At 42.0% G+C, this 16,865-nt stretch overlaps 1 protein-coding gene across 7 annotated transcripts in view; it reads right to left on the reverse strand.

Annotated features, from left to right (window-relative positions):
- Nucleotides 1-11,869: 11,869 nt before the first annotated feature.
- LOC138764911 (NACHT, LRR and PYD domains-containing protein 3-like) overlaps nt 11,870-16,865 on the reverse strand; it is a 56,623-nt gene continuing 51,627 nt past the window's right edge. For 4 of the 7 annotated variants that reach the window (XM_069941339.1, XM_069941340.1, XM_069941345.1 and 1 more), the window contains 7 exons: nt 16,060-16,146; nt 15,264-15,434; nt 14,993-15,151; nt 14,595-14,765; nt 14,273-14,446; nt 14,009-14,176; nt 11,870-13,903 (listed from right to left, as the gene is read on the reverse strand). In XM_069941339.1, the coding sequence (XP_069797440.1) occupies nt 13,816-13,903; nt 14,009-14,176; nt 14,273-14,446; nt 14,595-14,765; nt 14,993-15,151; nt 15,264-15,434; nt 16,060-16,146 (1,018 nt within the window). In that variant the 3' untranslated portion in view covers nt 11,870-13,815. Of the gene's footprint in view, nt 13,935-14,008; nt 14,177-14,272; nt 14,447-14,594; nt 14,766-14,992; nt 15,152-15,263; nt 15,435-16,059; nt 16,147-16,865 lie in introns of those variants that run through there. The other 3 variants (XM_069941342.1, XM_069941341.1, XM_069941346.1) reach the window with 3 other exon arrangements.

Below are 16,865 nucleotides of genomic sequence, written 5' to 3' on the forward strand. Positions count from 1 at the left end.
TGCCAAAATGTTTGGCCTGGAAGACAGCCTGAAGAAAACTGAGGTCCTCCATCAGCCAGCTCCCCACCATGACTACCAGCCCCCCAACATCACCATTGGGCACACAGAACTCAAAACGGTCAACCAGTTTACCTAACTCGGCTGGACCATTTCATCGGATGCAAGGATCGACAACGAGATAGACAACAGAGTCGCCAAGGCAAATAGCGCTTTTGGAAGACTACACAAAAGAGTCTGGAAAAACAACCAACTGAAAAACCTCACAAAGATTAGCGTATACAGAGCCATTGTCATACCCACACTCCTGTTCAGCTCCGATTCATGGGTCCTCTACCGGCATCACCTACGGCTCCTAGAACGCTTCCACCAGCGTTGTCTCCGCTCCATCCTCAACATTCATTGGAGCGCCTTCATCCCTAACATCGAAGTACTCGAGATGGCAGAGGTCGACAGCATCGAGTCCACGCTGCTGAAGATCCAGCTGCGCTGGGTGGGTCACGTCTCCAGAATGGAGGACCATCGCCTTCCCAAGATCATGTTATATGGCGAGCTCTCCACTGGCCACCGTGATAGAGGTGCACCAAAGAAGAGGTACAAGGACTGCCTAAAGAAATCTCTTGGTCAATGCCATCTTCTATTGCAGCGAGGTGCAACAAGTGACTCTAGCCTCTATCACCCTCAACCAGGACAATGTGCACCAACTTGTCAGGCAGATGTTGGACATCAAGGTAAATGGCCATGTGACAAGTTGCTTGTTCGATAGTGGGAGTGCAGAGCAGTCACAGGGTGGTGCTTCTCTCTCACAGTAGGTGAACCAGAAGATCTCCTTGGCATCCAAGTCATACACAGCGGACTATTGGGGTTTCTGTATTGTGACTTTAACAGTTCAGGGTGCTGTATACAACAACTTTAGACTGATGGTAATGTCACAGCTCTGCACTGCCATACTGTTGGGGCTTTCATTGTCATCTTAAAAGTGAGACAATGGCATTTGATGGGTCCCATCCACCCCTCTCCATTTGTAACCAGCAATTTGATAGCCAACCCCCACTGTACATCCACCAACCAAGCCACTCACTATGCAAGAGTTGCTGGCTCTCTACACTTAAAGTCTCCCTTCTGTCACTATTCGCCAACCTCATCCCCAACTGCAAACCTGTCACCACTAAAAGCAGACAGTATAGCATGGGGACAGGGTCTTCATCTGGGGAGAGGTACAGTGCTTACTTAAGGAAGGGATTATTGAAGCTAGCAATAGCCCTTGGAGAGTGCAAGTAGTGGTAGTGTGGATTGGGGAAAAGAATAGAATGGTCAAAAGAATAGAATGGTCATTTACTTCAGACAGACCACCAAAAGATACATTCAATTGGACGCATACCTCATTCTGCGAATCACTGACATAGTCAACCAAACTGTCCTGTTTTGGTTCTTTGCGACCATCGACCTAAAGTTGGCATATCACCAGCTACCCATCCATCCAGAGGACTGTCAGTATACGTCATTCAAAGCCATCTACTAGCACTTCCTGCAGGTTCCCTTTGGCATCATGAATGACGTCTCGTGCTTCTAGCAGGATATGGACCATATGGCGGATCAGTACAAGTTGCAGGTGATTTTCCCATATCTCGATAGCATCACCATCTGTGGCCATGAACTGCAGGACTATGATGCTAATCTCCAGAGATTTCTCGAGACAGCCAAACACCTTAATCTGATGTATAACAAGGCCAAGTATGTATTCCACACAACTCGCCTGGCCATCCTTGGTTATATCATGGAGAATGGCATAATTGGGCCAGACCCAGACTGCATGTGACCACTCTTGGAGCTTCCCCTTCCACACAGCCTCAATGCCCTGAAGTGGTGCCTTGGGTTTTTCACCTATCATGTTCAGTAGGCCCCTGATTATGCGACAATGCCCACCCTCTTATCAAATCTACCTTCATCCATCTGGTGGAGGAGGCTAGTGCAGCCTTCAACTGCATCAAGTCTGACATTGCCAAGGCCACAATGCAAGCTGTGGATGAATCCACCACTTTTCAGGTGGAAAGTGATATGTCAGACTTCATCCTGGCAGCCACCCTCAATTAGGCTGGCAGGCCGGTCAAATTTTTTTCATGCACCCTGGAGGGCCTTGAGATTCGACTCTCCTGAATCAAAAAAGAGGCCCAAGCCATCGTTGAGGCAGTGTGTCACTGGCACCATTATCTGGCTGGTAAGAGATTCACTTTGCTGACTGATCAATGTGCTGTCGTGTTTATGTTCAACAATCAGCAGTGGGGCAAAATCAAAAATGATAAAATACTGTGGTGGAGAATAGAATTATTCACATTTAACTCTGACACCCTGTACTCCTGTACTGGCCAGAGAAACTTAATGAACCACCAGACGCCTTGTCCCGTGGGACTTGTGGCAGTGCCCAGATCGACCGACTGCGGAACCTCCATAATGATCTCTGTTACCCCAGAGTCACCAGGTTTTTTCACTTGAAGTCTTTCGCCCAACGAGACCACTTCTTAGCCATCTTGGTTTCTTCACACTGCAACCTGGCTTCTGCCCTAGCTTCTCTTGGCTCCTGGGAACTGTAAACAAATTTTGTATCTTACTTGGTCCCTTTCAGAGAATTGCTACTGGCTGAACTGTCTCTGTGGTTTTGCACACAAGTTTTCTTATCTCGTTGTTTATGTTTACAAGAACATCTTCTGGTCTTCCTGCCAATCCTGCTACCAGAACTGTGGCTTATCTTTTTCAAGGACGCACAATTTCAAACTGCACAATTCACAGACAGGTTCAAACACTCCTGGAATATTCTATTGTGACAGGGTGGATGTCTCTTGGCTTTAAATCAAATTGTTAATTTTTTTTAGACAAATTTTACGAGCCTTTCTTTTGAACAAAGTTCACAATTAAATTTTTCTTTGAATCAAAATATAGACAACACATTCCTTAATCTAATATATCCTAATTTCAGAATATCATCTTCCAAAGTGTGAGCTGCGACATCCCAAATTTCTGTGTCTTTAATACCACAAATCAAACTCTGTGGCTGTTACTTTTTATGTAGTTTTAATTTGTTGATAGAATGGATAAATATTTTGCATAGCTTTGCAATAAGACTTTCATAACAATGACTAACAAAGTATTTACTGTATAAAGATACAAAGATATATAGACATAAAAATATGTAGAGACACAAAAGCTTAAAGAGATACAAAAATTCAAAGAGAAATTTCTTGTGCTTCATTTGCATCTTGTAGAATGAGAAGGCAAGCACTTAGCTTGGGCAGATATTATGACATATTACATCATAGTCACTATGGTAACACTACAAACAATAGTTCTCTTAAAGAGAGACACAAAATTAACTAAGAATCAAAAACACAAGGTTTTAACCTTTACACACAGTGCGACTGAGGAGCTGATTTTTTAAATTGTAATGCAAGGAACATTAGGGGCATGGCAAGTGGTCTTAGAGTTTGGACGTGCCCTTAAAATTCTGATGTTATGACTGGTTGCAGCAGTCAGAACTGGCAGCTCAATATTCTTGGCTTTTTGTTTGAGACAGGTTAATGGAACACAGAACATGGAAAATTTCTGTAAATTTTACAGGCCCATCAGCCCACAATGTTTTGCCAACTTATATTTTTTAAACTATAAAAACTATCATTGCCTCACACACATAAGCCTCTATTTTGCTTGCAACCATGTGCCTGTCTAAAATTCTTTTAAATTCCATTATTTTACTAGACTACACCACCCCACCCCCTGACAATGATGCATTCAAGGAGTGCACTACGTAATCTCTGTGTAAAAAAAGACATTCTGATGTCTCTCTGGAAAAACTTCTCTCCTCACCTTAAACAGATGTCCTCTGAGATTTGCTACTGTCACCCTAAGGAAAAAAAGTGTTTGCTGTCCACCCATCTATGTCTCTCATAATGTTGTAGACCTCTATTAAGTCACCTGTCATCCTTCTTCACTACAAAGATAAAACCTCAAGCTCTGTTAACATTGCCTCATAAGACAAGTTCTCCAATTCAGGCAACATCCTGGTAAATATCCTCTGCATCCTCTCCAAAGCTTCCACATCTTTCCTGCAATAAGGTGACCAGAACTGGACACAATATTCCAAGTGTGGTCTAACCAGAGTTTTATAGAGCTGCAATATTACCCTCCTGGCTCTTGAACTTAATCCATTGACTAATGAAGGCCATCATAAAAGGCCAAGACTTCTTAACTAACTGATCAACCCATGAGATAACCTTCAGAGATATATGGATTTGGATCCCAAGGCCCCTCTTTTCTTCCACACTGTTAAGAATCCTACCATTAAAGGTAGACCTTCCAAAATGCATCAATTCACACTTATCTAGATTGAACTCGATCTCTCCCTTCTCCACCCAACTCTGCATCCTTTTTCTATCCTTGCTGTAACCCATGACAAGTTTCTACACTATCATCAACACTCTCAGTCTTTGTGTCAACTGCAAATTTACTGACAAATCCCTCAACTTCTTCATTCAGGTCATTTATATCTCAAAGAGCACCACTAAGCTCTAAGCAGAATATGTTCCATCTACTACTATCCTCTGCTTTCTGCAGGCAAGCCAATTCTGAATCCACACAGCCAAGTTTCCATGCCTCATGACTTTCTTATTGAGCCTAACATGGGGGACCTTATCAGATGTCTCACTAAAATCCATATACATCACACTTACCATCTTACCTTAATCAATTTCTTTTTTTACTTCCTCAAAAATTCTATTAGGCTTGTGAGGTACGACCTGCCCCTCATCAAGCCATGCTGACTATTCCCAAGAAGACTGTGGTTCTCTACATGCTCGCAAATTCTGTCTCTATGAATCTTCTCCAATAGTTTGCCAACTGACCTAAGACTTGCTGGACTATAATTCCCAAGATTCTCCCTGTGACCTTTGTTACATAAAGGGACTATTTTTGCTGTTCTCCAATCCTCTACTACCTCTTCTGTGACCAGGGTGGATGCAAAGGCCATTGTCTTCGCTCCCACAATCCCTTCCAGTACTAACCTGGGGTACATTTCGACATGTCCTGGAGATTTATCCACCCCAATATTTTTACAAAGATCCAGTACTTCTTCCTTTATATCCTCAACGTGCTACAGCACAACATTTTATTAAATACTCACTTCACATTGACCAAGGACTTCCCCTATCTCTTCAAGCTCCAGGCATAGGCTGTCTCCCTTATCCTTAAGCAATCCTACCTTCACTCTTGTCATATTTCTGTTCATCACATATGCACAGATTGCCTCAAAGGTTTCCTTAACTCCGTGCCAAAGCCTTTTCGTGCTCCCTTTTTGCTCTCCTAACTTCTTTCTTGTTCCTTCCTAATCTCATGAGTCCTTCCTGTCTTTTGTTCCTAAACCTTCTGTTTGCTTTTTTCTTCATCTTAACTAGCTGTCTCAACTCTTGTCAATGATGGTTTTGTTATCCTTCCATTTTGACTCTATCTCATTGGGATGAATCTATCTAGAATACCTTGGAAGTGGTCCCTACACCCCCCACTTCTTTTCTTTCCCCCCAAAACATGTGAGCCCAATTTGTTCTCCCCAGTTCCTGCCTAATCACATTGTAATTTGCCTTTCCCAAATTAAACCCTCTATAGTTTTGTCTGCTTTTATCCTTGTCCATAGCTATGTTAAAGCTCAAGGAGTTGTGGTCACTATCGCTGAAATGTTCCCCACAGAAATGTCTGTCATCTGACCAAGATCATTACCCAGTACTGCATCCAACATGGCCCCTCTACTCGTCAATGTGACCACCTACTGTGTCAGGATTCTGCTTGGACACACCTATCAAATTCTGCCCTATCTCTCTTACAATCAGGAGGTTCTAGGCAATATTTGGGAAGTTAAAGTCTCCCATAACAACCCTGCTATTTTTGCACTATTCCAAAACCTACCTACTTAGCCACTCCTCAAAGACATAAGGATTGTTTGGTGGCTCAGAGACTATTTTAGTCGTGATCGCTCTCTTCCTTGTTTCTGAGTTCCACCCACTAGCCCTTTTCACATTGGCTAACCAGTAAATTGGCTGTTCAACAAACTGGCTCAAGAAGCTGTTTACACTAGACTAACATTAACCAGTATTCTGCAACCTTTCATACTCACCACTGGGCATCCCAGAGCAGAGAGGCACCTATCCTCCATCAGTGACGTCCTGAGTGATGCATCAAGTGATGGCAGACCTATCCCCCAGAATTCCGTGTGGCACAGAAACCCCTTCATGAGTGCTCTGTGCATACAGCCCTTTCATTATGCTAAGGTACACTGGGACTTGGGGGCTTTAAAGCAAAAAGCAGTTAATTCCTTGCCTACCCGCAGTCTCTCTCTGTTTCTCCCTTCCCTCTGTCTCCCACAGACATATCTATCTGTGATTGCTGCATGTATCCACTTTGTTGTATGTCTGTGTGTGTATTTCATCCCCGCTGCAACTTTCCCATGCTTGCTAGAAAATTGGGTATATGTTTTATTGCTGCAACCGTTTTCCCATGGTCCTTTATCAATTGTGGGTGTATGTTTTTTCAAATTGTGCACATATTTCCCACACTCTTATTTGTGCATGTTTTATTCACGCTACGATTTTGTGTTACTGGGGTAGGTTTATATTGATCAGTGCAATAACATGGGCTGAAGGGCTCATACTGTGCTGTACATAATGCTTAATTATGTTTTCATTAAGCATGAATAATTTTGTTTAAATATAAGATCATAATCCATTGACCAGGATTTAGTTAATTGAATATAAGGTTTATACCAGTGGTTCTTAGCCTTTTTCTTTTCACTCGCATACCATTTTAAGTAATCCATATGTCATTTGTGCTTTGTGATTGGTTAAGGTGGTATGTGAGCGGGAAGGGAAGGTTGAGAATCACTGGTCTAGACCCAATTGTTACTGAACTATTTTGCTTGAGAAAAATTGTCATTAGCCCATTTCCTTTGGAGTTATAAATCCGGGCACATGATAAGCCAATTAAGTACAATTAAAACATTGGTTTTCAAACATTTTCTAATTTGTCCCAGGATAACCCCCCTCCTTTCACATTGGGCTAACCAGTACACTGAATCAAAATGAATCGACGATGATACCCTATCGGCGGACAATCCCCTGGGTGATCTGACACCTGCGTGCTGATTCGCAAACGTTCACACTGGCATGTTAGGTGGTTAATTACTAGAATAAAGTGCCAGTGTGAAAGGGGCTACATACTCACTGGAGAATTCCTGCACAACATTCTTCCTTACTCCAGCTGTGATACTACCCCGATTTGTAAATGATACCACCCCCTTATTTTTCCTCCTTTCCTATCCCTTTTGAAACATCTACACCCGGAACCTGCATTAGTCAATCCCGTCCTTGCGCCAGGATAAGCCTGGACCTCATGTGAAAATTCTATGTTGGGGGAGGATTACTTATTACCTTATCAGGCAGGAGTTAGGGGCAGAAAATTGGATTTGGATGTTATTGGACAAGTCTACAACTGACGTAGGAATTATTGAAGGTCTAATTAATTTGAGCCTAGGACTGACATTTTCCAGTGATAAGGAAAGTCAGGGATGGCAGGGTAAGGAATCTTGTAAATACACAAGGTCATGATTGATGCATTTGTAAATTTTATAAAGCTAAAATCAGAATCTAGGAACATCATGATGGCAAGAAAGAGCTGAAGAGGGTATAAGGAAGGCTAAGAGAGGTCATGAAAAGTTTTGAGTGAGCTGAATTAGAGAATCCAAAGGCATTTTATACATACACAAAGAAACAAACAAGATGATTAGGAGGACAGGACCATGAAAAGACAAAGATGGAATTGGAGGAAGTGAGTGAGCTGCTATGTGAGTACTTTGCATCAGCATTGATCAAGGAGAAAGACAAGGAGAGTATCAGGGAACATAGTGTTGGGAATGTTAATATGTCATGCAATTTTGAGATCAAGAAAGAAATGGAGGTGCTTTTTTTGAATATTTTATTTATTATATTCCCAACTCAGACTCAGTTAAACATTATCAGTGTCAATGTTGACGATATCAGCATTGACTACAATTTACAATGATCTATTTTCTATAGTTTCTGCAGAGTTCAAGCTCCTTTTATCTCCCTTCCTTCCCAACCCCCATATTCAACACTAAACATTTAACAGATCATAATTACACAGGAGACTAAAGGGTGAAACATATATTGGTATTTTGTGGGCTTGTCACTGCATAGCAGTCAGAGCCCAGCTGCTTTCATTTTTTTTTGGACTTTTACCTGATTGGAATAAGATGGGCCCCCCCCCCCCCATGCACCCCCCCAACAGTTGAGGAGTAGGCAGGGAAGGGTGAGACATGACGGTCTACCTCTAGTCATGTTATCATGACATTTAAATATGGTTGCCAAATTTTTTTGAAAGTATTGTATTTTTTCCTTAAGTTGTAAGAGATCTTCTCTAGAGGAACACAGGTTTGTGTTTCTGTGTTCCAGCGCACAATGCTCAGGCAAGAGTCAGATTTCCAGGTAACTGCTACGCACTTCCTGGCCACTGCCAAAGGAAACATTATGAATTGAATTTAGAATCTGGACAGCTTCATTGTAAGTCTTATGTCCATTACATTTCCCAACAGGTACAACTCAGGATCTTGCGGGAATTCTTTGCCTATGATTCTTCCTAGGACTTAACCTAGCTCCACCTAAAAGGGCCTCACCTTGGTACATGTCCAGGTTGCATGCACAAAGGTTCCTGTCTCAATGCCACATCTAAACCATTGATCTGATAATTCTGGTTTAGATCTGTTCAATTTTTCCGGTATCAGATAGCTGGCACAGAAAATTGTATTGCACCAGCCTATACCATGTGTTGATGAACTCATTCTGGTCTGACATTGGAATAGCAATTAATGAGCAGTGTTGGAACGACCTAAGTTCGACTCCCACCTATCTTGATTTGTGAAGGCCTGGTTTGGGTCCTTCCGCTTGGAGCAGGAAATACATCGTTGAGATGAACTTCCGTGTGTTCCCCCTTCAAATCATGGTCTCTATGTCGCTGCATTCTGCCAGGGCCATGGTTGGACCTCATTTGTTCTGCAGCAAAGATCTTATCTGAAGGTAACAGTGCAACATCTTGTTTTATGAACCATACTTATGTCTGAGTTGTTCAAATGACACAAGTTGCCCCTGCTCATAACAGTCCTCTATGCATCTGACACAGTTATGACGCCAGGTGTCCAGGATTTTAATCTATTCACAGTCAGGGGTGTTTTTGGGGACAGCCCCACTTTGATACCCAAATATTGGTTCATGAAATGGCAGTGCTTTTATTGAAAAGCATTAGGTGGGATTGCCAGGGTCAGATGGGATATATCACAAGTTGATGAAAGAGGTAAGTAAGATGGCTGAGGTTCAGATGAAGATCCTTGAAGCCTCACTGGAAACAGGTGTGAGCTCCCGGAGAACTGGAGAAAGCCAATGTTGTCTCTTTGTGCAAGAAGGGAAAGAGGGATAATATTAGAAATTATAGCCTCACGTCAGTCATAGGGAAACTAATTTTGTCCAGTTTCCTAATCTGCCTATATCCTTCTGCAACTTTACAGTTTCTACTACACTTTCTGCTCTGCCACCTATCTTGCTGTCATCCGCAAATTTGGCAACAAAACCATTAATACCACAATCCAAATCATTAATATAAATTGTAAACAGCAGCGGTCTCAATACCGACCCCCGTGGAACACCACTAGTTACAGGCAGCCATCCAGAACGGAAACCCTTAATTTCAACCCTTCGCTTGCTGCCTATCAGCCACGTTTCTATCCAGTTTAAAAACTGCCCTGTAATTCCATGGGCCCTCATCTTATTTAGCAGCCTCATATGCAGCATCTTATTGAAAGCCTTTTGAAAATCTAAATAGATAACATCCACAGTCTCTTTTTTGTCTATCCTACTTGAGATATCTTCAAAAAATAATAGGTTGGTCAGGCAGGATCTACCCTTTAAAAAACCATGTTGACTTGGGCCTATCCTGTCATGCATCTCTAGGTATTTCATCACCTCATCCTTAAGGATCGACTCTAATATCGTCAAACCACCGACGTCAGACTGATCAGCATATAGTTTCCTTTTTTCTGTCTTCCACCTTTCTTAAACAGTGAACCACATTTGTGACCTTCCAATCCTCTGAAATTGCACACAATGCTTCAAGTGTGGCCTGTTACAGAGTCCAGAGGACCCCAAAAACCAGCAGTAATAGAAATGCACCACAACACAGGGTTACTTAAACAAAAGTAGTTTTTAATTATAATTGAACAAGAAAACAGAATTAAACTTTAACTTATTACTTAACCTACTTACTAAACGTAATTACTTAATTCCCCCCCCCCCCTCTAATATTAAGCGCAGATGTGTGCAATGTATATATAAGATTAGAAAAGTTATTTGGATCACGGTCCAATCTCACTGGTCGCAGGCAATTCTTGTACTGTGCATAGAAGTTAGCATTAACAAAATTCACCAGGGTTTGGTGCTTAACAGGCAAATGGTTACCACTCAGGAGGGTTCTTGCTGGTTTTCAGAGAGATTCCTTTTCCAGGACATCCACAACTGATTCCTTCTCAATCAGTCTTGCTGACGAAACTTGCCCCCTTCAGGGTTCTCCAGATGATCCTCTTTCTTTTAGACCGCCAGTCTTCTACGTTGACCAGGCAGCCTTCCAAAGTTTGTCATCTTGTCCTTCAAGAACTGATTTTTGTGTCTCTCCTTTCTATTTTCCACCCTCCCTCTCTGAGAGCAAAACTCTTCTCTGCCTGCAAAGATCACATGCTCTCCCAGGCAAGCTGTTGTCGATACTTTGTTGCCTCTTGCAAAAAGCATTCTGCAAAAATCCTGCAAATATTCTGTGTTTTAAAATGTGTGTGTGCAAACTGCTCCAACAATTCCTCCCAAACCACCTCTAAATACTCGGTCACAGGAAAATTTTATGTAGATGCAACATAAATTAATTTCTTTCTACTGCCTCATCCAATGAAGACAAACCTATTCTACATCTTTTTCTATTTATTTGTGTGGCTACTTTGAAGAAGATTGTGATGTGTACTAGCAGATTCCACTTTACATCAATCCTTTCAATGTTCTGCCATTAATCATACAGATTACTGCTATATTTGAACTCACAAAGAGTAACACATCACATTGTCCAGATTGAAGTTCAGCTGCTATTTCTCTGCCCAGATCTATAACTGATTTAATTTCTTGTGTATTCTTTGGTTGCCCTCCACAGTTCCTCCAAACTTAGACTCAACTTCAAGCTGACGAACTAACTACTTTTTCATCCAAGTCATAAATGGTAGAAATTATTGTGATCCAGATAATCTACTATCCAGCAAGATAGTATTCACTGTGGAACTGGAGAGAAAATAGGCAAATTCGAGTGGTCCAGCTCCTTCCTGAGTTAGGAGTTGATTTGCCTTAATTTCATTAAGGTAGGCAAGAAAGCCCCCAGCTGATAGACACAAGGGAAAGTCACCTTACGCGTCTTGAGTACTGGTATGATTGGGGTCCTTTAGAAGCAGATAGGGAGTTCAGATTGAGACAGTGAGAAATTGAAAATTTTTGAAAACACACCAGCCAATTGGTCCATGCAGGTTTTAAGGACGTGCTGAGATACACTGTCTGGGATGCATGCTTTTGACATGAGCCTCAGAAACTGTGAATACAGAATAACAAGTGTCTGTGCAGCTTGTGAGAGTATTGTAGACAGCACTTTCCTCATATCCTAATTTCAAAGTATCATTTTCCAAAGCATGAGCCACGATATCCCAAATTTAGATCTCTTTAATCCAATAAATCAAACTCTGAGGCTGTTACTTTATGTAGTTTTAATTCATTGATAGAACAATTAAACATTTTGCATAGCTTCGCAACAAGACTTTCATAATGGCGAATAACGATAAAAGCATGAAATAGAGATACAAAAGAAAAAGAAACTTTTCTTGTGTTCACACTTCCTTCACATCTTGTAGAATGAGAACCAGCACTTAGCCTGGGTAGATATTATGACCTATTACAACATAGTCACTATAGTAACACCACAATCAATAGTTCTCTTAAAGAGACAGGCACAAAATTAACTAAAAATCAAAAACACAAGATTTTAACCTTTACAAGTATATCCTCATTGCCCCTCTTGACATGAGCACACAAGGCACTGAATTGGTCCCAAAGAGATGATCCTATCTCATTTGGTTTATAGGATGTGATGGCATGCAAGGACTGTTACAGCTGCCAAGAATCCATTAAGCTGTCTTTTTGCATTGGTAATTACCTTCCAGAGGTTGATCCTTCACTTCTGTATGTCTCGGAATTGCTTGAACTGAATGGCGCAGATCTGATCTTCAGCAGGTTGTAAGCCTTGTTGCAAAAACACACCAAAATGCTGGAGGAACTCAACTGGTCTTTCAGCATCCATAGGAGACCAAGATGTACTGCCAAAGTTTCAGGCCTGAGTCCTCTTCAAGTAATAAGCAGAATGAGCGAAAAACAAACATCTCAAAATACAGACAGTAGGGATTTACAAATTGGATTGTAACACGAGTTTAACCTGCCAATTTGCCAGGCCAATTAATGGGTAGAATTTTAAAAAACTGCATTTCTAGGCAAACCAACCTGGAGGTGGATGGCCAACCACTGTACATACACTGAGTAGCTGCTGCTGGTCAACTTGTAAGCAATCATGGCTGCATTGGTAGAAAATGACATCAGTGCTTGTGTGCAATGGTTGTCTTCCTTACCCATAAACCCTCACACTGCTGGAACATGAGAGCAGTTCCAGCAGTGTGGAGGATTATAGGTAAGAAGGACAGCCATTGCTCCTGCCCCAACCCGTTCCCCGCCGGCCCACTCTGCTCCCAACAGCCCATGCCATTCCCTGCTAGCCCAACGGTGTTTGCCCTCCACCCCCCCCCCCCCCGTCTCCGACAGTGTTCCTCCCCTGGCCCCGACAGCGTTCTGACTCCGTCCTTGACCCGGTGCCAACAGCCCTACCTCAGCCACTTACCTGCGGGGCCTCGGTGACATGGTGAGTGCATGACATATCACTCACCATGTCACTTTTAGAGGCACCCTTAAATTTCCTGGTCGCTGTTTGACTGGGCAATTTAGAGTCCAGTGCATAAGGGGCTGTAGGGGCATGCTACGTGGGTAGGATACATGGGGCCCGAGCAGCCCCAGTTTGTAAACATCTAGTGCTAGCTGACAGAGGAATCCAGACCAACAAAAGGTGTTAATTGGATATGATAAGGGGAGAGGTAAGGATTGATTATGTCTGTGTGAAAGGAGACAGGGAGAAAGGAGTGAGACAGAGCTGGGGGAAGGTGACAGGGGAAGAAGTGGGGTGGGGGAGGGTAGTTTAACGAATGCCAGCGAAGTCAATATTAATGCCATTTGGTTGGAGGGTGCCCAGTCAGAAGATGAGGTATTGTTCCTCCAATTTGCGGGTAGTCTCAGTGTGGCAGTGCATGAGACAGTGGACAGACATGTCAGCAAAGGAATGTGATGGGGAACTGAAATGAGGGGCCAATGGCTATTGCAGTGGACAGAACCAAGGTGCTTAACAAAGAGATCTCCCAATCTGGGCCCAGTCTCTCCAATGTAGAGGAGACCACAACGGGAGCATCGGATGCAGGGGGTTATCTACTAAAATGGTTTCTTGCACCATTCTCAAGAAATCGGAAAAGTATAAGACACCACAAGGAGCAATAGAAATCCCATTTGGAAACAAAATCACTTTGGTGCTTGGAAATGGAAACTTTCACACAATCACTGTCATTCTGGATCTGTAGTTCCGCAGCGACAGCAGGCGGTCACGCCCCTCTGAACTGAACTTATTATCATCCAGGCTGAAAGAAAGAATATACAGAAAAGGACAGCCTTGATATTTCAATAATTACAAAAACATTATCCTCAAAAAATGTAAATCTACTGATATTCGCAGAAACACTCACTCAATAATTTTCAAGCTGCTGCAGTTCCTTGTGAGGGTTCGGAATTTTTCAACAGATTGGTCTGTAAAGAAGTTAGATGAAAGGTTCAGCTTCCTCAATGAGCAGACTCCAGAGAGACCAGAGACAAGATCTTCAGCACATGAATCATGAAGGTAATTTTTCCATAACCTGTGGATCAGAGAAAGAAATAACAGGAAATGAGGTATTTACCAGTGTTCATTTACACTACCACGAATAACAATTTATTACGACTCTTGCACTTACTGTAGTGTTTGTATTTTAGAGTTTGAGTTGTTCTTCAAAGCCTCACACAGCAATTTCATGCCGTGATCTTCTAGTTTATTACCACCCAGGTCCAAAACCTTCAGTGTGCAGCTTATACTGAGCACAGATGCAACATCACTGGCACAAGAAGCTGTGAGCTTAGCTGAGCAAAGACTGGGGATCACAAATGACAATAAAGAAAACCATATTTCAGTGTAAATCCCCAGGGTCCATTAAAAGATGGTGATAATAAACATGAAATTATTGAATAACATTTAGCATTAGCAAACTTGTAATTATGATTTAACAAACTGGTACTTACTGCAATTGCTCTAGCCTTTGGTTAGGTTTCTTCAGAGCTTCAGAGAGTGCTTTCAGCCCTGAATCCCCCAGGTTATTACAACTTAAGTTCAGAGATCTCAGTGACTGGTACTCACTGATAGTGGTAGCAAGGTCCTTCATGCAGCAAGCAGAGAGATTGTTATTTTCCAGACTGTCAGTCAAGGATTGTGGAGGAAGGACAACCCATGAAAACGATTAAAGGAGAAATGGGAAATGAGAGCAAGATTCACTATCAGTGGAATTTATATATTGGCACCACTAACATTGTTACTCCGACAAATTATCAACATTTGATACTAATATATGTCAATAACCTAAATGTTCAGTACTGGACAGCCAATCATTATGAAGATGCAAAATGATACATTTGGTACTCACCCCAATTCCTGTATGTTCTTCAGATCCTTGAAGAATTGTCGCACCCCAGCATCACCCAACTCATTATTCCCCAGATACAGAGATATCAGTGACTGGTTTGTACTGAGGGCAGAGGAAAGATCATTGATGCAAGCAGCTGTGAAACTGTTAGCATTCAGTCTGAAAATGAGGGAGAGGAATGAACAGAAACAAAAATAATTACCTAATACACAAAGTGCATTTTCCAATAACTGGTTAATAGCAAAACAATTTTGCAGAATCAGGTACACACCTCAGGTATTGTATTTTACTGTCTGGGTTCTTCAAGAAAACAGACAGATTTTTCATCCCTGCATCTTCTAATTTGTTATTACTCAGGTCCAGTTCCAGCAGTGATTGATTTTTACTGAGAGCAGAGGAGAGATCTCCAGTACAATCAGCTGTAAGGTTGTTAACATTCAGCCTGAAGGATCAGTAACCAAGAGAGAACACAAAGAAAGAATCAATATAAATCCCGAGGGTATGCTAATAATCTTATTAATTACTCTAATATTTGTCTGCATACATGGTGGAGAGGGTCAGAACCTTTAAATGAACGCGAGTCCGCATTTCAGAAGACCTTTCCTGGATGTTGTCAGATACTCTCACACTTTTATAGGTGCACTGTGGAAAGTCCATGACTTCACAGCCTAGTTTGGCAATTCAAGTGACCCTATTACCCTTCCTTTAGGCAAAATGAACAGGAGGCCGAAGACTTGGTCCTCAAGGATCAAGTACAATTTCTTTCCAACAGCTCTGAGGATCTCCTTGTTACACTAATCATGGACTGCTCCAACACTACAAATGGTCTGTTTACTCGATTGCAAGTCGCTTTTTTGTACTGAGATTACTGTGGATATTTCTGTCATCTGTATTTATTGTCTCTTCTAATTAAGTTTACTTTGATCATTTTTTGTGTACCTGCACAGCTGTAGCAAGTAGGAATTTTGGTGCATATGCATTGACAAACATATGTACTGCATATTATGCAATTAATATTAATTGTTTACCCAATTATTACAAGCACATTAAATCTCAGTATTACTTACATCAGTTGCTGTATTTTACAGTTAGGCTCCTTTAGGACAGCAGACAGCAGTTTCACTCCTGAATCTCCAAATTTATTGTCCCTCAGTCTGCAAGCACATTGAGAAACATTTTGAATCAAACAATTGATCTACTACAGTTTCTGTAATTTTATATTTAACCTCAGGGTATTACTGTCAGATCTTTCAGTCAAAACACAAAGAAATGCTGGAGGAACTCAGCTAGTCTCGCAGTGTCCTTAGGACGTAAAGATATATTACCAGCATTTCAGGCCTGTGTCCTTCTTCAAGGAATAAGCGAAGAACTGGAAGGCATCAGAATAAAGACTGAAGACTGGAATCCAGGCTGACAAAAGGTGTTAATTGGATAGGATAAGAGGAGAGGTGAGAATTGATTTTGGCTCTGTGAAAGGAGACAGAAGAGAAAGAGAGAGAGAGAACTGGCGAAAGGCGACAGGAAAGAAATGGGGGGGGCTTTAAAATGGAAACTGAAGTTGATGTTCATGCCATCTGGGTGGGAGTGCCCAGATGGGAGACGAGGTGTTGTTCCTCCATTTTGAGGGTGGTTTCAGTCTGGCAATGCCTGAGAACATGGACAGACATGTCTGCAAGGGAACGGAATGGGGAATTGAAATAAGTGGCCACGCTAGTGCAGCAGTCACACCTGATGTGCTCAACAAAGCAATCTCCCAGTCTATGCTCAGTCCTGCCGACATGGAGGAGACCATAACAGGAGCACTCGATATAGTAGATGACCTCTGCAGATTCACAAGTGAAATGTTATTTCACCTGGAAGGGCTGTTTGGGGC

Source organism: Narcine bancroftii, chromosome 5 (genome assembly GCF_036971445.1).
Source record: "Narcine bancroftii isolate sNarBan1 chromosome 5, sNarBan1.hap1, whole genome shotgun sequence".
Classification (NCBI taxonomy): Eukaryota; Metazoa; Chordata; class Chondrichthyes; order Torpediniformes; family Narcinidae; genus Narcine; species Narcine bancroftii.